At 37.8% G+C, this 22,918-nt stretch overlaps 2 protein-coding genes across 3 annotated transcripts in view; one reads left to right on the top strand and one right to left on the bottom strand.

Moving 5' to 3' along the window:
* The window catches only part of LOC122974137 (butyrophilin subfamily 3 member A2-like), a 95,189-nt gene that overhangs the window by 47,303 nt on the left and 24,968 nt on the right, over positions 1-22,918 (bottom strand). The gene's annotated exons all lie outside the window — the stretch shown is intronic.
* Positions 9,433-17,296, top strand: LOC122974149 (low affinity immunoglobulin gamma Fc region receptor II-a-like). Its single transcript, XM_044342081.1, has 10 exons — positions 9,433-9,514; positions 9,846-10,109; positions 10,822-11,064; positions 11,441-11,596; positions 12,363-12,419; positions 12,717-12,794; positions 13,093-13,164; positions 13,261-13,335; positions 14,336-14,421; positions 14,960-17,296. The coding sequence occupies exons 1-10, from the start codon at positions 9,433-9,435 to the stop codon at positions 14,978-14,980; spliced, it is 1,134 nt and encodes a 377-aa protein (XP_044198016.1). The 3' UTR covers positions 14,981-17,296.

The raw sequence follows: 22,918 nt of genomic DNA, 5'->3' as shown, positions 1-22,918 counted from the left end.
TGCAAATGACTCTATTGTGTATTAACTCACATATTCGGTCTTTTCTTTTTTCCCCTTGTTCTCTTCTGACACTGTTGGATCTACTGTGTCTCCTTCTGTTCTTTCTGCACTGAGAGGCTGCATTTCAGTATCATTACTTTCAGAATCGTTGTTATTTCCTCCTTCAGTTTCATCCCTGCAGCTTCTCTTGGTCTCTGTGTAAAAATAAAGGCAGTTACATTAAACTATAAAAGATTTTTACTTGCATTTTAGGAAGCAAGGTGTTTTAGGGTGTGTTAGCTCAGATGTTTTTAATTGTGTATACTTTCAGTTACTACTTTAAATGCCACAGCCCTCAGTCATGATCACTAAAGTGAATAAAAGTTAAGTGAAGTTGAATTGCTTCTTATTCTTATTCTATAATATACATTAATAATAAAAAAGAAACAGAGGTAAATAATGAAGCCCATATAATTTTAATATAATCCTACTTTGGGTGAACAATGAACACTGTGCAGCTGTTATGTGAGAGTATTCACATATATGTAGCAAAATAAAAATGCGATAGCAAGGCTGCAACTAACAATTAAGCGATTATTAAGGTAGTTGCCGATTAATTTTCTGCTGATCAACGTGACGAGTAATTGAGTAAACGTTGCAGCTCCGATCAATAGATACTCAATATACAAGCATTTAGATTGGGATCGGGACAAAAAAAATGATCATGTAATTTTTTTATTACGATCAAAGTTATGATAGCAGATTACAGACTTACTGAGTTTGTTTTGTCTCCATTTCCATACAAGAAAGACAACAGCCACAATAAAGATGATGCCTACAATCACACCAATGATGGTAGAAGCAGGTGATCTGGACGAGTCCATGAAGAAATCATCTAAAATGGTAAAACACAAAACAAAATGATATTTATTTGAAGGAGACATCAGCCATTTAAGGCTAAAACAGTGACCATCTCATGAATTCATTACAACCTGGAACAATAATGTGTGTCTCTCTGATCTGGTTGATGTTGTTTTGTTGGACTCTACAGGTGAAGTTGTTGTTGTGTCTCTTCTCTACAGTCACTCTGCTGCTGACAGTATAGAGGTCATCAGGACCTCTGACTGTCTCTGTAGGTCCAGCAGAGAGGAGGTTTCCCTCACCGTCCAGCCAAAACACCTCAGGCTGTGGATACCAGCCTTTAGACTCACACTGTAACACCACTCCTCCTCTGTCTCTGTCAACACTTGCTAAACTGATGACAGGTGAGGAGACAGAACCTGATGCTGAGGAAAAAAAGACATTTTTAAAACAGTGGTGAGCAACACAATCACCAAATAAATAATTAAGAAAGATACACAAATGTGCAACTGCAAAGCTAATTTAATACAGTAAAGCATATGTTCTGTATCTGATGATCACTCATTTCTTAAATCCTTAACTAAGGATCCTTTTGGACCATTAAACACAGTCCGATCATGAAGTGCTGATGGGTTGTCACATATCTTACTGTTGCCAAAGCTAAAGTTGGAAATTCAAAAACATTAGTAGCCGTAAACTCTGAATGTATTTGATGTCAGTGTGATTTTTGTGGGAGTTTAGAAATACAGTAACTGTTGAGCTTTTGGAGCGACAATGACACAGCAGTACTCAGTCCTTTAACACTGTGGTGGTACAGATTAAGTATGGCCATTGTTTGGAGTTTTGTCTGCTATCTTATTGCTTATTAATTGGCCAGCTTCTAAACCTTTTCCCCAGAGCAGTGATAGACTCTTTTGGCAGACATTTTGACTCTTCAAAGCAGAAAAAGCACATGTGGAGTTATTAACATTAATGATAGCTCCATTATATTTAGGTGAGTAGTGTACACGCTCACTCACTGACATGGCATACTCTGACAATTAATGGAGTCATTGTTAATGTTAATGATTTACACCTGTGCTTCTCCTGCTTTGAAAGGTCACAATGTCTGCCATGAAAGTGTCTATTGTTCAATCATAGCTCAGCAACAGTAACTGGGCACAGAAGGCCTGTTAAGCTTTGCATTTCCCTGTAAACCAGAGATTTGTGCATGAAACTAAGAGAGATTCTCAGTATCTACAGAGTCTGAAATGTCAAGTCTTTCCGAAACCAAAAATCATCAGTGTGCCATGGCTAACTAGCTTTACTTATTACAGTAGTAACCTCGCATTAAGACCACAAGTTAGCATATCGTTAGCTATCCACGAAGAACTACAAAGTAATATATAAAACCCTTTTGTAGGTTTATTGTAAAATGAGTTATTTGAAAACATTCAAATTTCAGTATTGATTAGTTTGCTGATAAAAACCTTCAGAAAATTGTCACACAAAAAAAAGATGGTCATGTACTAAAAATAAAAAGCCTGCTTCTTTGTACATGTTTCTGACATAAAGAAACCGTTTTATTATATTTATTTAAAAAAATTCTAAGAATTAAGTGTTACATCTGCCAAATTACTATCTTTGTAAACTGCTGTGCTACAACACAAAGTTTGACAGGGAGAAACAGTTCTTGAAAGAGTCAGTTTGTATCTGAATGTCTTTCCTTGATTATGACATATCAAATAATGTGTATGTTAAACTCTTTTATCTGTTATACTCATATATAGCCTTAACCAGCTTAACCAGCTAAGAAAATACTTTCCTCTTCACATCCATTTACTGAGCTGATCTATAAAAAGTGTTAACCTTCATTTAAACTGTGGTTTAAGGACTGTTGTATTCTTCATCTCTGAACAATAATGGCTGAAAGCTGCGTTGATTCTACAAAAATGATTTACTTCTTTGCATAGACTAAACCAAACTGCACTATAAATACATACAATGTGTACAAAAATGTTTCCACTCACCAACAAAAAGTTCAACAAAAGATTGTTGATTGAGTTTTGGAATGTTACATTTGTATTTTCCCCCATCAGAAAGTTTTACTTTAGAGAGTTTCAGTGAAATGTTTCCCTGCTTCAGCTCATCAGTGAACAGTGATGTTCGCCCCCTGTAGGATGGATTTTTAATATGTATGACATCCTGACGAGCACGCCACACATGGACATATATGGGGTCCAAGTCAGATCTCGTCCACTCCAGTATCATGGCAGCAACATCCTTGGCAGGTTCCAGATGACATGGCAAAATGATGTCATCACCAACTGTTGCCACTATTGGCTGAGATGAACCAATTAACTGGGACTGACCTGGAAAGAAACAGAAATGTTCATTCATTCCTGCAGTAACAGCTAGAAAGATAAATCTGTCCATCTCATTAAGACTATTTTAATTTAAAATAAATTAGAAGTGTAGTGTCTGGCATCAATTGGACACAATTTTTGTAGGCTTGGCTCAAGAAATGGCAATGTCGGCAATCCATCCATTCATCACTTTGGTCCAAATATCTCAACAATTATTGGATGGATAGCCATAAGAGTTTAGTACAAGGCCATCTGTTTACATATGATGAATCCTACTGAGATTGTTGACTCTCTGACTTTTCTTTTAGCATCAATATGAGGTCCACATTTATAATTTTGAGTGAAATGTCTCAGCCACTGTTCGATGGATTGCCATGAAATTTGGAACAGATATTCATGTTCCCCTGAGGATAAATTGTAATAACTTTGGTGATCTACTGACTTTTCATCTAGCACCATCATCATATCAAAATGTACCTGAGACCCTATTAGTGTTTAAGTTACCTTTACAAGAGTGTGTTAGGAGAAGATGGACAAACAAAACACTGAGGATTTTGAGCGGAGATTGAAGGGACTGTCTGTTCGTCTGGTGAAGCATCCTGCAGTTCTGAAATTTGGAAAGAGATCAGTGATACAATAAATGGAAAATATGCTTTAGAATTGGTGTTTGGACAAAATAACTATCCCAGTTAAAAATAAAGTTCCTGAGTAGGCAGGCTATAGTCACAGTTTTGGAGTCTTATTGGATAATTAAATCAAAGATATCTAAAGAAGTTAAAAAATTCATCTAAAGTTAACTGTAATTCATTGTCTGATCACTGTGTAACAAATTAGAAATATGTGTGTGTTTTGAAATTGTGACTTAAATTCAGTGTCCTTGGTGATAAATACCAAAACCTCCTGCACGGTGTAATGCGCTGCAATATGTTACCACTGAAAAGCATATTTTATTTGGTTATTCATTTAGTTATTGTGACTGGCTATGAGAGAGGTTCACTCAACTCTGTACTTGTAGTGGGTTTGTTCGTGGTGTTGTGTTGAATTGCTCTGGCACAGACTGAACAAAAGTTGAACTTCATGGCCACTGGTTTCACAGCAGTAAACTGCGTGTGGCCACTCTGATGTGAACGTGTTACGGAATTTCCACCAACACGGTGTTAATGCATTATGTAACTCAAAAACTTACAGTACATGGCATCTTAAGCTTAAGTACAGTACTGAGCATTTTGAAATTTGAATGGAGTTTGTACTGTATACAGGTGCTGAGTTATAAATACAATGGGACTTAATGGGCCTCCATGGACATTAATACATTATATAATTCACAAACTATACATGTCATCTTTATGAGCTCAGGTAGAGTTAAATAGTGAGTATTTTGAAATTTGAATGGAGTTTGTAACAAATAACAAATTTCATATTTAGGCTAAGCTTTTTATTACCAAGTGTTTTCCCTCACATGTCTGTCAGGAGCTGTAGCAAATATTTGTTTGTCTGGAGGCTGATGGTTCTCAGTAATGACCTGAAATTTTACAGATAAAGTTATGTAAAACTGTGATGAGGTTCATGATATCAGTACACTGAGATGGCTGGTAGAAGTGCAACCCACGTAGCTTGTTCTTTTTGATTTGCCCCACCTTTATCTTGTTTCCTGCCGGCTTTGCATATACAGCCAGTTGGGGTTGGTTTCACAAAGAAAGACTCTATGGCTTAGAGCAAACTAATAGTCACACTTCAGATAGACGTCTAAATTCATCTGTTGCACAAAGCTGTCTAGTTCTTAATTATTTTAAGAAGGACAAATTTGCCATCGAATCTGGGTAAATGTAGACTTTTTTCAAACTAAATAACATGACTGATGATTTAGCAACCGTGTCAAACCACTCAGCTCTGTTCACTGCAGTAGAAAATATTTGTCTTTAGGAAGAATTTAAAGTTACAAGGACAATTTACTGTGAAAATTCAGTGAAGATTGTAACAATACAGAAAATTTACAGCAGCATAAAATCTCAACGCAGTGTAAATCTGTAGCAGAAGTGAGCTACTTAGATAACATGGTCTTTGGAACAACTTTACCTCATGTGAATTTGAATAGGGGAAGTACATATTTCTTATAACAGCTAAAAGTAACAACACTTTTAATAGAATTGTTTCTCAACTCTTCTTGCTTCTCAGCTCTTCTCAGCTGCACATTCTAACTTTGCTGGAACATATCAAGGAGCAGCAAATGCAGCTTGCTGCTGCTGTTAATAATCTTGCTGCAAGAATGGGGACAGAAACTCCATGGCTGAGATGCCTCACAATGTCAGTGTCCAACTGGACACCATGTCTGAAGTGGAGGAGTTGGAGGAATGGCTCAAAGATGCAAGACATGCACATGCTAAGTAAAATATGGTATGGTTATTGAAATGTCACCCTTGAAGGGATAAGAGGGTCGGGGCCAATTACATCTGACACAGATCATCAGTCAGTCACAATTGTATCCAGTTTTTTGTCTTTTGATCTGAAATACTTTTCTGTCTTGTCAGATTTCTGCTCTTGGTGCTGTAGGAGAACAGAACACCAAAAGAATATATGGAATATACTGTCAAGGATTTTCTCAGACACAGTGGCCAAAAAAATAATGGTGAAGCATCCTGCAGTTCTGTAATTTGTACAGAGATCAATGATACAATAAATGCAAAATACACTTTAGAATTGGTGTTTAAGCAAAATAACTAGCCCAGTCAAACCTTCACTGACAAAATAATTAATTCCTACTTAATATAAAAGTAAATCTTACAAATAATGGCAACATGTCCATGACATGGAGTTAAACTTTGTCCGTGCAGATGGACTATAGAGAGTTCTGTAGGTGTACAAGCATTTGCATTCTAATCTATGTATAGTGCAATTAAAATAGAGTTATACTCTCACTTTTGATGCCAGCATGATTAAGACTGTTTCTTACTGAATTTTTAATATTTTGACACAGTCGGACTTGTTTAATCTTTTAGCCTTCATTAGAGTTCTCTCTATGATAAAAAAGTCCAGTGTCTTCATTATTCTCTATAAATATGATAAAACTTTTCACCATCCACCAATTTGATGCCAAAACTAACAGATTTCCTGTTCAAATAACCCCAAAAATCAGGCTGATTGAACGTTATAATGATAATCATATTACAATCATTCGATATTTGAAATACATTTCATGTGTGGTTACACTTTTTCTCACACAAAGGTTTTAAAATATACTTAATAATCTGTTACAGAGTATTACTGCAGAGTTGTTATTGTAGGTACGGTGAGACAGAGTTTTAAAACAGAAGTTAGATGAAACATGTTGAAAAAGCTAAATTCAATTCAGAAGACAACGTACCTGCTGTGTGATGTCGGTCATTTCATTAGAAGTCTGTAAATCATTGATAGGCTCCTGACCTAAAATTGCTCTGGCTTATCAGCTGTCCAGTGCTCATATGTTGCAAGGTAGAAACAGCCCAGCTTTTCTTCTCCTCAACTTCCAAGTGTAGCCATTTAGTGTTTTTCTCACTATTGTATTATTGTTGCAGCTGAAATATCAGCTTGTCTAGTTAGGTGAGAAAGGCAACTAAATACCAGAGACACAATATTCTTTTGCAGTCCAACTGCCTTTAATAAATCACTAAAGCATATGCATACAGCTCCCTGAGCTCTGCTGCAAAAGAGAAGTCCATTGAACAACACAACACATGTTAACATAAGTCAGCAGACCCCTGTGTTTTGCAAGATAAGCATTAATAATTCCTTAAATGTTGTTATTCCTGTCTTGTACAGCCTCCAGTTCTTGCATTTTGTTCCTCTTTTCCAACAAACAGCAATCAGGGTCACCATGTATCATGTACTTCAGAAAACCTTTTCTATTTTTTCTTTCCTAACAGACTAAACATTTATTTCATCTACACAAACAAAAACATTTTACATATTACTTAAAACAGAAAAAATGTAGTTACAGCATATAAAAGGTCAATAGATAAGGTCAAGAGTGCATCATGTGCTTTTAAAGGCAAACTTGATCAACTGAATACACTTCTACAGTGGCTTAATGATCATCATCATCAAGTATTACAATACAATAATACAGCCATAATAATAATCACAGGCCAAACCTAGCAACATATAGCTATAGCATATAAGACAAGCATTAAACACAATATGGTAATTGGTTCTGCTTTTCTAAACTCAGTTTCACTTTGAGTGTATTTATGAGCAGTTGAACTTTGAGCTTGTTGCCAGGTAACTGATCACTAATAAAATAATACAGCTGCAATCAAGATCATCATTTATCACAGCAATTAAGAAAAAGGGGAGTGTTCAGGTAATTGTTAGGTCTTGGGTGATTTTTTGACTTCAGCTGTTGGATTTCCACAAAATTTGGTTTAGACATTTATCATATATGTTTTTGTCTTGTGTGATCTTTGCCTTTTTTTTGCTTTTTATCTTTGAGCACATTGAGTCTATGCCTTTCACATTTGCTATGTAAATAAACTTGTCATGACTTTTGACACAGTATCAGGCATCTCTATAAAGTGAGAGAATAAGACAGACATTACCCATTTAAATAAAAGCATCCAAAGAACAAGATTTTTGTCTGCAAATTGAAACATTCAGTATTCATCAAAGTGCATCTGCAGCAGCACTGTGGCCAGTGCGATGCTGCACCAATGAGTTTTAGATTTAGATTAGCACTACTTTTTTGTAGTGCTAGTTGTCTTTTTGTGCAGCATTGGTGGGACAAAGTTAAGTGCTGTATTTAAAGGTCAGGTTTAAAATTTTTCAAGTGTTTCTTAAAACAGCAGTCAGGTGTCCATATGATCAGTGAAAGAGGTTTTCCTCGCTGTAATCATTCCTCCTGTTTGTACTGGATATTAAAAGATCCTTCAAATGTGCTTTCAATGGAAGTGATGGAGGCCAAAATCCACAGTGTGTCCACACAGTTATTTAAAAGTCTCTGTGAAGCCTATATGAGGCTTCAGCAGTCTGAGTTAGTCATATCAAGTGGATATCTGACACATTTACAGTCTTTTTAGCATCAAATTTCCTCTTTGTGTTTCCTCGGACAGTGTTTCCCTGTTGAGCTGTGGTGGAAGTAAAGTGACATAAAGAGGAACTCTGGCACTAAAAAGACTGTAACGTTGAAAGATATCTACTTGATCTGACGCATTTGGACATTGAAGCCTCATATTAGCTTCAGATAAACTTTTAAATACATTTTTACACAGAAGGAGGACTGTGGATTTTGTCCCCCATCACTCACATTGTAAGTGCATTATGAAGGGATCTCCTAATGGTCATGATGAACAGGAGGAATGATTACAGCAAGAAAAACATGTTTCACAGTTCATTTGGGCTCCTGACTGTTGATTTAAGACTGATTTGAAAAATTGTGGACCCGTCAGTGGATTATCTGATAAACAAGAAACCCAAAACCCCTAAAAAAATGTATTTTTGGCAGTATTAATTTTATTTTTTGTTTTTGTTTCATTATTTTGTCGAATGCGATGAATTACCTTTTCATCTCACTTGATTCATTCATTCCTCTCTCCTGTGTGTTTTTAAAGAAAGAAGATGAAACTCTTGTTTCCCTTGTTTACTATTTGATTTGACAGACTCACACTCTACAGGGACATCTTGTGGCTACAAGTTGACAACACAGTTCTCTTAGTGATGTAATACATGTGAGATCATTATTCCAGGACATACAGTGAGGTGAGAGACTTTAGTGACAAACCCTGAATGTCTTTTCAAAACATATCCTTTCCATAGTCAGGTAATGCAGGTTTAAGTGACAATTTCAATGCAGGAGTTTTACATACACTGAAGTACTGTTACTTTTACCTAATTAAAGGATTTGTATTTACTGGGTGTTTTTAGTTTCTTGCAGCAGTTATGTGCGGAGACTCTTTAGGGGAAAATAAGTAAAAAAGAGCACCTCTACTGTCCACAGGGTAGAGGTTACACTAACTTTAGGGATACTTGAACCAATCAGAAAGTCAGGGATGTTCGGCCCCTCTTGACTGAGAGCCTATAACTCAAAGACTGTCAAACCACAGGAAGAGGAAGTTCTAACTTACATTATAATTTAGCTGCATTCACTCTGATGCTCAGACAGTCAGCAGCAAGACAGCATGAAGGTCACAGATCTCTGCTTCAGACTGTGTGAGTACTCACCTGTCATGGTTTCTTCTCTTTTTATAAGTTTTTCATAGTCCTGTACATCAAAATATTTATGTCTGATGTACAACTCTGTTCCTTTGTTTATCCAGTGATGCTTGAAATCATTCAGCTGGGGACGCAAGTTCAGAAAAGTGGTAAGTAACAAACACAAAATCCTAAAGATACTTTGTTTTTATGCATGATTCTTTCATCTAAAGAATCAAGGTAGAAGGTTGACATGAACCTTTTGAATCTATGATGTAATTTAGGTTCCTACAATTTTGTTAAGTTTTGTATTTTATGAAGGGTTCAATCATTAATTAACTAATGGCCATGTTGGTGATGAAAACTTGAATGTATCTTGCAAAGAGACACAATTTAAACAGATTCTGTCACAAGATGGAAGCACCTACAATCATTTACTTTGATCCAGTTCTGGATGTTTCATTGGATACTTTTTAAAAAATAATTACCTCTTGGTTTCAGATGCAGCTTTTCTTCGTATCACTCCAAACAGACTGCAGCACTTTCAGTATGACTCAGTTTCTCTTGACTGTGTTGGGTTTGATGACTCAACTCAGTTGAGAGGAATCAGGAATAATGAGGAATTTACCCCAGTACGTGATATGAAGAGGACACCAACAGGGTCCCTCTGCACCATTGAGGGAGCCTATCCTGAAGAAAGCGGAGAATACTGGTGTGAGACTGATGGAGGAGAGAGAAGCAACAGTGTCAACATCACTGTCACTGGTACAGTATGTTTACTGTGTTTCTAAAACCACTATATATCCATTTTGAACTGGTAATTATCTGTTTCTCACCCAGTATGTCCAGTATGACACTATAATACACTATATAATGTATAAAATCATTTTTTCTCAATTCAACATGTTCAAGATGATCAGGTTTACTGTAAATTTGGTAGATTTTATTAAATGTATATTTTACAAACTCATGGAATCTGTATAAGGGAAGATTAAAATATTGAACAATGAGACATCGTCTATGTCCCATGTTGCCTGTACGCTCCTTATGAAGTGAGTAGACGGCTCAACTCCATCATTTAACATTTTATAACTATTCATGTGGAGTCAGGGTCAAACCAGAACCCTTCTATGTTTAAAAGTCTGTCTATGGTGAAATCTAAAATCATTTCTTCAGTAATAATACAAAATAACAACTTAACTATGGTACAGATATGTGTAAACCTCTGCCTACTGCTATACTTTACGATTTTATTTTATTTTTGGCATTATTTTTCTATTGTGTCTGTCTAAATCTGAAACGTGTCGCATTCAATGAGGAGCTTTAGTTTGCAGTCTGCAAGTGATGGTGCAATATGAATATAATTATGGGTGCCATTTTTTCCAATCCTGCCTGAATTTTTCCCAATTTTCTACTTTGTTACTGCAACATTGTGCATTTAACATATTTTTAGCATTTTTTTCAATATGTTGTTCAGCTGGTTCTGTGATCCTGGAGAGTCCCGTCCTTCCTGTGATAGAGGGAGACGATGTGACTCTGCGCTGCAGAGACAAGACAAACTCCACCAACCTCCGAGCTGATTTCTACAAAGATGGTGTCTTCATGAAGAGCACTACAGCAGCAGAGATGACCATTGACAATGTTTCCATGTCTGATGAAGGACTCTACAAGTGCACCTCTGATGTCGGAACATCACCAGAGAGCTGGTTGGCTGTCAGAGGTGAGACACAAGAGCGTTACAAAACTAAAATATGACATTTTTCTGGTTGTATGGCCAGAATTCATGCAGATTATACATGATATGAAAACCCTATGTATGAGAACACTTGATAGAAAGTTTGTATAAAAGTTTGTTTGAAAAAGGAAATGTGTCTACCAGTGTTGTAAAAATTATTATTAGCTGGTAAAATAATTTCTAAATATTTTACATCTGACCTGCCTAAATTATGACCTCATTGGTAAATAAAAGTGACCTTTTAGTGCCACTTTCCTGCTGAATATTCTTCATATTTCCAGCTTGTTTACATACGTAAATATGTTGAATTGTTTTAATGTTTAATGTAATCTATACATACACAGTGTTATGTATATTACAGCAAAGAGTGTTTCTGTCACCTCTCAAACACCTCATGAAGGGAACCATACTGTCCTCCATCACTCGCTCCCCCTGTGGGTTGCTGTTATCATTGTAACGGTGTCCCTGGTGCTGCTGCTGGTGGGATTTCTTTGTATTGGGAGACGCAGAGGTACAGGTAAGTACTCTCCCAAATATATTGTGTGTAAATTACTACCAAAATAAAGGAAACGCTTGATGAGAAGCACATGGCACTCTGTCAAACTTTGCATTTCACTTTTATCCAATAGTGTACACACTAATACAAAAGAGCATCGAAGTCCTTCATCAAAACCGTCCTGAAGTAAACCAACTTTTATTATATTGGTGTTCTTTATTTTTGGCAAGTACTTCTCACAGTTATCCATCTGTCCTCTCCATCTCTTAACATTATGTTGTAACGTCTGATCAGTCATGGTGGCTAACGCTGCACATGCTAACTGTCCAGTTAAAGACAAAAGTGTAAAAGGCATGATATAAAAGAATTTCCCCCAAAAGAGCCATAACCCATCTGATTGTAAATATATATATTTATATAAACAAAAAACAAAATTACTATGAGGGTTAAACATGTATTTCATATCATGGTGTACAATTCATTAGCCTACAAACTTTGAGAATATCATGTTTGTCTTCTCCATGTAGTACAGTTTTTCTATATTTTGGAAAATTCAATAGTATTTAGCCGTACAATAACCTGAGGATGGTAAAATGCATCCACTAATGAAAAATGTACTTTTTTAGTTTTAATGTATATATGTGTTTATTTATTTGTTTATTTTTGTATACAGATGTATTAATTCGTGCAGCATGCAGGAAAGACAACATTTGTTGACAACAATTGTTTTTTGAAATAACAGACTTTAATTTCCTTTTGTCGTTATTTTTCCTTTTCTATCCTCCAGCGGTGTTCTGCTTTTCCTCAAAGACATCATCAGGCTCAAGTGAGCACAATCAAATAGGTGAGGATGGTAATTATTGTCACTGTACTCCAGATTGCTCCATTAGTACCAAAACAATACTACTCTGATTTATACATTTTTGACACCTAACAGAAATATATACAACTTTTTTGAAAAGTATTTTTTTTCTTTTTTAAGTAAATTAAATGTTATTATTAAACTTGATTTTGAGGATGTTAATGTTCTATGTTGATCTACAGCTGTGTACCTGTCGAACTGCCAAACTTCTGCTTGAGTGTGTAATAATTTAAATGAAGTTTCTATTTTTCGTTACAAACATTTTCTTTTATGTTTCAATCTTTGGAGACGACACTGCAGATGATCGAAGCTGTGTAACGTATGCAGTCATGACCATTAAACAGAGACGAGACAAAGGTTTACTTGACTTTCTATTTAAATTTTATATTAACTTGATGTGCGTTTATATTCTGGAGAATTTGAAGAATTTTATATGCACATATATATTCTTCATTTTCAGAGACAATTTCTACTTTCAGCAAATTGAGCAAAACCAGAAAGTTGAAATAATGGGAAGAGTTGTTTAGTTTCACTATTCTTCATATTGCAAGTGACAGTTGAGGTGTTGCTACCAGTAAAGGTTGAGACGTGCTGCATGTGTGCTGATGTGTGAATTATTTTCTTAACACCTCAGTGTCTCATACGTGTTGTTTAGCTTCAGACACTGCAGGTGCTGCTGATAGTCTGAGCCACATAAACCACAGAAGAAAACTAGAGACACAAAAAGGTAGAGAGGTCCCCTCATTCTGCCAGCAGAAATATTTATAATGTGCTACTTTAAGATGATCTGTGTGTTTGTCTCACTGATGTTTCTCTCCTTTAGATGAAGATGAATCTTCACGTCAACCTGTTTACTCTGCCTTGAAGTTAGATGAGACTCCACAAGCTCTCCAAACTGGTCTGTATGTTTGCAAAATCTTTAAAATCCCCAAATTCATTTATTTTAGCACAACTACAGACATTTCAACATTATGTCTTCATTTGATACGTCCCATATGTGACTACAAAGGTCCACATATACACTTCCTTTGTGGGTTATTTGACACTAAAGTGACTCGAACTGTCAATTATGACAGTAATGATCATTTACAGTTGATCCAAAATGTTTTCAGTATTGTAAAACACATTTAAAAACCAAGGACATATTGTACTAAATAAGGACTTTGAGAGCATTAACTCTGTCAGGGCAACTTTTAAAGAATTTGTTTTGCTTTGTTTTGCCATATTGATTTGCAACACACATTCATATTTCATATTTCCATATTAACAGTTTAGTTTCACACTGTTGTGTGACAGCACAAGACAAGTCACACTTAACAAACTGAGCACAGCGTTTCTACCTGTATTTTGGTTAATGTGATAATGACATGATGCTGTTCAAGGCCCGTCTCACAAAAGTTTTTTGTGAGCTCTGCTTACACGTAGATCACACATTTGTATTTAATGTTCGCACCTTGCAAATAGCAGAGAAATGTAAGAGTCCTGTGTTCTTCTCACATGCACATGGTTGCAAGTTTGGTGCTTCTTTTGATAAGTTAAGAGATGAAATTATCTCAGCTTGCATGTGTTAGATCTATAGAGTGAAACCAGCCCAAGATTGTCAAGAGAGAAACACAAATTATACCTTGATAAAAGCCAAAACAAGATTGTATGAGTACAATGAAACAGATGCTGACATATTTGCTTAGAAAAGGTTAGAAAAACAAATGTTACTGCCTCTGCCAGAATTCCCAAGAGGCTTCAAAGTTTTAGTGCATCTAATAACATGAAAGTGCTGGATAGAACAAATAAATAGAGAAAAAAAGATTTTGGCATGAAGATATTTGTCTAGAAGAAAGGTCAAGATGGTTGAATCATAAGAGATTACTGTGGCAATCATGTACTTGTTTCCAAAGCAGAATCAGGATTATCCACCTCCACAGTGACCCAGAACCCCACATATCAAAGTTTATCGGAGCAGGAGATTCTTTATTCACCCATCCAGGTAAGACTGAAGGTATTTCTGGACTTCAGCAGCAACTTTGTCTTTATTTTACTAATTACTCTTTAGAGGGGATCTCAAATATCTCATGTTACACCTTCATATGCTCCTCCAGCTGTGAATGCAGGTGGTGTCCATCAAAAATTCATCAGGGAATTAAAGACTCAGTACAAAGGTCCAGGCTCGATCTTTCCCTTTAAACAAGTTACACTAGTGAACATGCAACTTGCATATTTTCATAGTCTTTGTCCTCAAGCTTGGAGATTCACTCTTAACCTTGGAAACACAAGCTGTGGTAAAATATTCAAAACTCAAAGTTCATTTACTTACATTTTTAAAGCATATTTCATGGTCTTCTGCAGTGAATGAGACTTGCTCAGATGTCTTCACGTGGCCTAAATTGTGTACTTGTGTCATGTGATGAAGCCTGAGCATGTTCCATTCACTGAAGAAGGCCTGGCCAAAAGCTCAGGGAAAAGCTGAGTAAGTTATTCTGAGTTTAGAATATTTTACGACAGATATTGTATTTTCTGTCTTACAGAAGAACAGGAGAGACACCTGAAGCTGTGCTGTACTAACAGAAGAAATGACAATTTATGGACTTGTATTTGTCAATTTTTGAAGTTTTTACTTTTTGAAATCTTACTTTCATTGCAAATGGCGAACAACACAAACATGTACTCTACTATCATCCAACATCTACATCAAACCTTTTAAATTTGCATTCTGTTTTTTCTATGAAAAAGCAATGAATGTCCATTAATACTGAATGAAATAGCCACAGACACGTGCACTTTCAAGAGGTTCAAACTGAATTTGAAACAAAGAATTGTAGATTTTGTATATTAAATAGGAAATATAGTTAAATGCAGCATGTACACTCATTAGTCCAGTTTTTTTCAGTTCAGCTAGATGATATGTTGAGCCAGTTTTAGATTAACTTAACTCACAGCATCAGTGTTTAATTTTATTATAGTGGAACAGAGAAACCACCTATTTGCAATATCTGTTCACACGTCTGAGAACGCTGTTCACATGAAGAGAGCTGTTTTAAATAGACTCACTGTGGTCAACTAACAGCATGATAGTTTCACATCATCACGAAGCAAACAAAATAGGTTTAAGGCCACTCTGCAGCTCTCTTGCAGGTTCCTGGACTGGCTGATGGAAGAAGACAGTGAACCTGGTTGAACCGTGAACCCTCCTTGCAATATGTTGTTCTATGTTATTTGTTTATTCGGTATCTGCAATAAAGTAACCAAAAAGAAATAAAAAAAACTGAAATTGAATTGCCTTATCATGGTTTCAGGTTTCTTGGGACAGCCCATTTCCTTGTTAGTGCCTACACATGTCTATCTCGGCCCTGAAGGCTGTGCTGCTGCTGCTGTGAAATTGTCTGATGAGCAATAGCAGCTGTTTCACAGCTCCGCTTTTGTTCCTCATATTCCTTTGGCTCTCTCTCAATATTTTCAGCCTGTTGATTTATCTCTCATGGTACAGAGGCTAGCTGATAAGGCTCACACACTCACTCAGTGCTCAGATGTTTGCACTCCCTCTCACACACAGAGTGGACGCTGACTTTGCCAGGGTCACGACCGTTAACATCTTTATTTCAGTGCTTTTCACTGCTGAAATACCTACAACTTTATGGGCTCTGCATTAAAATCATGTAGGGTTCTTAGCTTCAGTTCCTCTTCACAAAGTCACTGTAAAACCAAATGCAGTTTTGCCACTAATAAAGCAGTACCATTTATCTCAAGACACAATTCAAGGAATTTGGCCTGCAATTAACTCACTGCTAGAACAAGGTGTTTTAATACCTACGTCCAGCCCCTGCAACACACCCATACTCCCAGTTCCAAAAGCTGGCAGACATGGGGAATGGTGCTTAAACCTTAGAGCAATTAACTCAATTGTAATTGCAGCCACACCCATAGTACCTGATGTAAATTCTATTTTGGCCTCAGTACCTTCAAATTCTAAATTCTACACAGTTATGGATTTGTGTTTGGCCGTTTTCTCCATCTCATTGCACCCTGAAAACCAATATCTTTTTGCTTTCACCTTTGACGGTCAGCAATACACATTCACCAGGGCCCCTCAGGGCTTTACTGAGTGTCCTTCTATTTATGCCACCGCAGAGAAAAGAGACGTTGATGACCTTGTTTTCCCTGGTGGTAGCACATTGCTTCAGTACACAGATGACCTCCTGTTGGCATCCCCTTCTGAAAAAGCCTGTAAACCTGACTCCATTGTCCTTTTAAGGTGTCCAGCTGAGAAAAGACACAGTACATCACTTGTTACTGCATCAGTTGCAGTTTTGTCAGTGGAGAGTCTCCTACTCGGGCTACTTGTTGGAAAATGGCCACTGCCTCCTCTCTCCAGAAAGAGTCAAACTGCTAACTGCAATGCCTCCTCCTCACACAAAAGCTGAAATGTGCTTCTTCTTGGGCATGATCAACTATTGCAGACACTAAATCCATGATTACACTTGTAGGAGGACAACCGCTTGTTCTTTAATTGCGTTAACTAATCTTTGATTCTAAAGGAAAATAAGGGACAGACTCCCTGGATTCCTAAGTTTGTAAGAGCAGACCCTCGGCCTGCAGAACTGACCTTTGTAACCCTCTAAGGGGGGTTTGATAAGTGATGCTCAACAGACTCAGAAAGATCTCCTAAGAAACCATTTCAATAAGTTGAATTATGACACAAACTAAAAGCATGAGCTGATCTAAAAGGCCACTTGGACCAGAGAAAAACAACTCCCACTTTGGATGGAGCAAGACTCTTATCACCAAAGCCATAAAACTAACCCACATTCCTGAGGACTTTGTAAAGCCTCCCTGCAAATCTGAGGCAAACCTGAAATTCATGTAAATTAAATGACTAATCATTATGTAACTTATATCATGTTATTTGTCATGTAAATAAAAGAAGAATGGTATAACTTTCAGAGGTATATGCTTATCTACTAAACAGATATAAGACTTAGGTTTTATTAATCTTTTATACTACAGGTGACAATACTGCCCTCTATTGACAAGAGTTAAATTCTCTTATGTTCTCTTATGTTCATTTTTCCCTGAAACATTTAGCCCAATAAACCATTTCCAGTGTTCAAAAGATACCCTGATCATATTCTGGGTTATTAAATAATGAATTCACTATGAGGATATCAATAAACAATGAATAAGTAATATGAATGCATTCTGCCAGTAAAAATGGTTCATGTGCCTCTGAGCAGGACACAGTACACAGTATAAATAGAGAATGCTTCCAGAGTGTTTCCTCTGATGAGTTCAGTATTTAATCAAACCCCACTGTATGTTAGGTAATACCTCATGTTGATCTACAGAAAACCCTAGCATCTCACATCGTTTTGGAATGAAATAAATCAATGACAAGTGGAACCAATGATGACACTATGATTAAAGGTCCAGTGTGTAATATGTGTGGTATTTAGCGGCCTCTAACGGTGAGGTTCTAGATTGAAGCAATCTGACGCTCACCCCTCCCCTTCCTAAGACTTTGGAGAGATTCCAGAAGCTATGGTGGCCTTCAAGTACAAGAAGCTATTTGCTGAAGATGTCATCGTCCACGACAACTTCGAGCATTTCTAACAAGTCAAGCGATGAGGTGAATATGTATTTAGTTGTTTAGTCTATAATACTAAAGGTTATAGCTCACAAGTAAGATAGCAATTATGAGTGTTTTATTGTTTTGGTAATACAAGCTAACATTAGCAACGTAATGCTAGACAAAACTTAGTTATTTTATTCTAACATTAGGTGTTATTGATAGCGAGATAGCGTTGGCAGGATAATGTTACATATTTTATTATCCTTTTGCAGAGTCAAGTACCAGAGGTTAGAGGGAGAGGAGGAGGGCAAGTTAGCGGTGCTGCTGCAGGCAGGGCCAGGCAAGGGAGGAGAGCAAACACCGGCACCTCAAAAGCAAGGGAAGAGGCTGGAAACCCTCCAAAGGGACCTGTATCATGCAGCAATATTTTGTTGTAGACATGTTTGGGAACGCTTGACAGGCTACAAACCATATTCTGCACTACCATTACCATATTTCCAAGATATCATGAAACTTATAACCTATAAAGCCTTATCTGTGTTTTTCCTGTGTTTTATTTTTTCAGAGACTTCTTGGAGAGATGACCTTGGAGGAGCACAGGCAGCTCACCAGTGAACTGCTTCAGAGGCAGCCAGGGTTCATTTTTGATGCCTTGATGATGCATCAGTGCAGGCATGGTGTCCCACTATTTGCTGAAGTGCCAGGGGTACCATGGTGTACTTGTAGTAACTGTACAGACATGCCTACAGACCAGGAGAGGAAATGCTGTGGCCAGGACCCTGCAAATTGTGCGAGCCTAATACACTTCTCCCAGTACTGCCCTGAAGAAGGCTTTTTATGCATTCACAGGCAGTACCGGGAGACATTACAGTACCAGACCAGGAAGCCTGAGGATGACAACCAGGAGTACCGTTATGCTGCCTATAGACATTTCATCTATTGACAGCATGGCTCTTTAGGCCAGGGAAACCGACTTGTCATCCCCAGTTGGTGTGTTTGGAGGATCAGGGACAAGTTCCCTGGTCCTCCAAAGACAGTACACTGGTTTCACATCTGGCCTCTGAGTTTCCCTCCAGGTCCTCTGGAACATTATATATTATATATTTATATATTTTCTGGATAATTATTAAACTTTTTGTTTATATATTTACATTTGTTCAATTTCAATTTGCAAGGTTACCAAATAAAAGATATTCATCAGATGTAGATGCCGTAATTATTGCAATAATATACATATTAATATATACTTATATAATGATAGTACTTCCCTGCAGTCAGTACATTGTCATTACCACTACTGTGTCACTACCACACAGTAGTGAAGTTTGAATACCACTGATCCTCAGAACAGGGCATTGTAGAACATGTTATGGATTCATTTTCATTACCACTTCAGGTTATATAAACTGTAATTTACTAGTATGAACCACAAAATAAAAGTATAAAAAACACTAAGAATAATGACATTTGTAGTGTTGGGACGGGCAGTAGTGCGTTTGGTTATTAGCAATAATTCATAATTATCATTGACAATTATGAATTATGAAAATAAGATATTGTCAACCTTAATCAATAATTTGGGCACCGACTGTTGGATCTGTGAGGAACACTGTTGATTATTTGCAATAATTATCAATTATCAAAGATAATTAACTAATTATGACAATTAATAGAATTATTAAAGTGAATTAACAAATACGGGGCACCACCCGGAAACCGGGACCAATAACCAAACAAGGTAGTCTCATAAATGGGAGTTCACCTAGAATGTTAATATCTGAGAGATATCAACATTCAAGGGTGAACAAAGAAGGGTGAGTTCGAGCTCTGACTCCTTCAATCAGTCACTTTTCACAATATTACACACAATAATGACAGAAGAGCTTCTCTTTAAAGATATAACATTGTTTATTAAACTTAGCAAAATTAACAAGATTAACAAATGCTTCATTCAATAAACAACAATCCTAAAATCTAATCCTACCAAACAAAACACAACAGCTATGTACAGGGTTGGACACATGCAGGGGAATGCGTGTGTGTGTGTGTGTGTGAGACAAGATGGCGACGGGGCCTGACGTGATGACGTCGTCAGTCTGCGACGCGGACGTGACTATGAGGGGAAGTCACATCGCGCGAGAACCGGATGGCAGAAATATGGCGGTGTCTTGGTTAGACAGAAGGAAGATGGCGCCGTCTAGTGGTCGGCGTCTTGCACTCACCCAATTTTGTGAAAAACACACTTGTCTGATGGCGGATAAGGAAAGACAAAGCGAAGCTTTGTCCAACATTATCTGACCATCAGATGTGCAAAAGATGTCGGTGCGTGTATGTGTGTGTGCGCGCATGTGTATGTGTTAGTCGGAAGAGAGAGGGAGGAAGGAGAGAAAGCGATCGTGAGAGGAAGAGAAATGGTTCCTTTGTCCACAGACAGTGCGCATACAGACGGCAGTCTGTGACGCACGTTGTCTGGTTTCTGATCGACAAAGCAACTTACTTTCTCCCTCACGATGGCACAAACACAGCAGTAGTCCCAAGCGGGACAAACACAAAACAGTCTAGCGTGGTGAACACAACTAAACAGGCAGCAAACTTAAAATACTAGAGAGTAGAGCAGGAAAAATGGACTCAGCAGTCCGTAAACAACACAACAAACAATAGGAAAAGCTAAATGCTAAGCAACAGCAACTGATGCTGATAAGAACACACAATTAACACTGCCTCTGCCCAGACTTATGCCTCTTACTTGGTCGCTTCAGAAAGCGAGTAGGGTGTGTGTGTAGTCCGTCTTTATGTCCTGGGCTCGGATGCAGACGGTGGCCGTTCTCGCGCAGTCAGCGAAAAGTACGGCAGCTGGCTCTCAGTGGCGTGGCGGAGAGAACAGAAGAGTCAACTCGGTGAAGAAGTTTTTCTTCCTTCTCGAGGGAATTTGAGGACGCTGGTTGCAGCAGCGGTCTCTCTCGGATCCGGGAATGTGTTCGGGTGAACATGGGCGAAGTCTCGTCTCGTCTAGTGAGGGGAGTCTTCGATGAGGGGAAAACACCTGCGTGGGGTACCCCCTTTAGTCGACTTAACTCAGAGGAACAGAAGTTACCCCTAACTCAGTGACATGGGAAAGGCGTGTGCTTCAGGGCACGTTCAGTTTTTAAAGGGGCGGTGATGTCACAGCTGCGTTATCAGGACGCTCCGCTGTGCAGGAACATCTCTGCCAATGAGACTGTATGTTGACTGTTCCCTGCTGAGGTGTGAAAATCGCAAAGCATCCTTGGAAATGAAGTTTGCAATGGACTCCCATTGTCTGTAAGCAGCATTTTGGCGCTATTCCTTTGTCTCGGGAAAACAAAGGAATAAAGCACCTCGTGGTCAGGCCTCACAGGTTACATGTAGGCCCTCTCTGTGTGACCTCATGATTTGAGGCCAAACAGTAGTATAAATATCTTTTATTTAACAGAAACATTTTTGGACATCCTTTTCAATCTGGACAATAAAAGGATAACATAAACATGCAGCTTTTACTGTTCAAACACAAACATTTTGACAGCTTATTCTGTGTTCTTCAGAGTTGATTCTGATAAAGACAGAATAATCTATCAAATCATTAGTCTGTTTGAACACTAAAAGCAGTGTGATTAAACTTATCTGATCACCTTCCAGCGGTCAAATTGCTGCACATATAATAGCTGACAAGGGTCAGACCAAAGCCACACCAAAGGTATTCAATATACTGCTCTGGATGAAGATGCTCTCAGGGCAGGAGCAACACCCATGATTCACTGGCACTGCTGTTCCTCATCTGCTCCAGGAGCTGTGTGAAGAGCAGCAGCTGCAGGGAAAACTGCTTCTGTGGAAGACAGTACCATTACACATAGAGTAAATTTACTATTTCATACATTTTAGTTGTACATGTGAAAATAGTGCTGTTTAACCAGGAGTAGGACTTACAGGGTAAGTTAATATGCTACATAGGCAAACAGATGTGAATGACTTACCTAGACCTCTCCTGACTTGTGTCTGCAATACTTCTGATATGACGGGTGCGAATGTCACAGACATGGTGAATAATGCCAACCCATAGTGCAGGGATGTCAAACGTATGGCCCGTGGGCCGGATCAGGTTTAATCCAGCTCGTTAGAGATGATTTTGCAAAGTATAAAAATGAGCTGAAATTTTTCAATGAAAGAAACTGCTGTTCTAAATGTGTCCACTGGATGTCGCAATAGCAATTCTGTTAAGCAAGCAAACTGTTTATACCAGGGCTGAGCAAGTAGGCCAAGGAAGTACAGCTAGTCCGGAGCTACCTTGTTGTGCTGCCTGCCCTACTATGTCTTCTACTTTGAACATTATGTGCTTTGGCACCCTCATTGCCCCAAAATGTCTCTGTCAAAAAAGAGAAAAGTGGACGCAGAATGCAGAGTGTTCCATGAAAAGTGGACATCCTCTTATTTATTCACGGAAGTGAATGGGAAAACTGTGTGTTTGGTGTGTTCACAGCATGTTTCAGTGCTGAAAGAATATAACCTTCGTCGCCATAATGAGACTCTTCATGCTGTCAAATACAACAACTTTCAAGGACAACAAAGAAGAGAGAAGGTGAATGAATTGTTGGAGGGTCTGAAGAAACAGCAGTCTGTGTTTACTCATTGCCGAGAAATCAGTGACGCTGCAGTGAAAGCTAGCTACCTTATTGCTAATGAAATAGCAGTGGCTTCAAAACCATTTAGTGAGGGTGGATTTGTGAAAACATGCATGCTGAAGGCTACGGAGATTGTGTGCCCTGAAAAGCGCTAGGCTTTTGCAAATATCAGCCTGACAAGAAACACAGTTGCAGACAAGATTTTTGATCTTTCGGCGGATTTGGATAGTCAATTGAAGCGCAAAGTCATTTATTGCCTTTTCAGTTGCAGTTGATGAAAGCACAGA

Source organism: Thunnus albacares, chromosome 22 (assembly GCF_914725855.1).
Source record: "Thunnus albacares chromosome 22, fThuAlb1.1, whole genome shotgun sequence".
Taxonomy (NCBI): domain Eukaryota; kingdom Metazoa; phylum Chordata; class Actinopteri; order Scombriformes; family Scombridae; genus Thunnus; species Thunnus albacares.
This window is presented reverse-complemented; position numbering and strand designations above follow the sequence as displayed.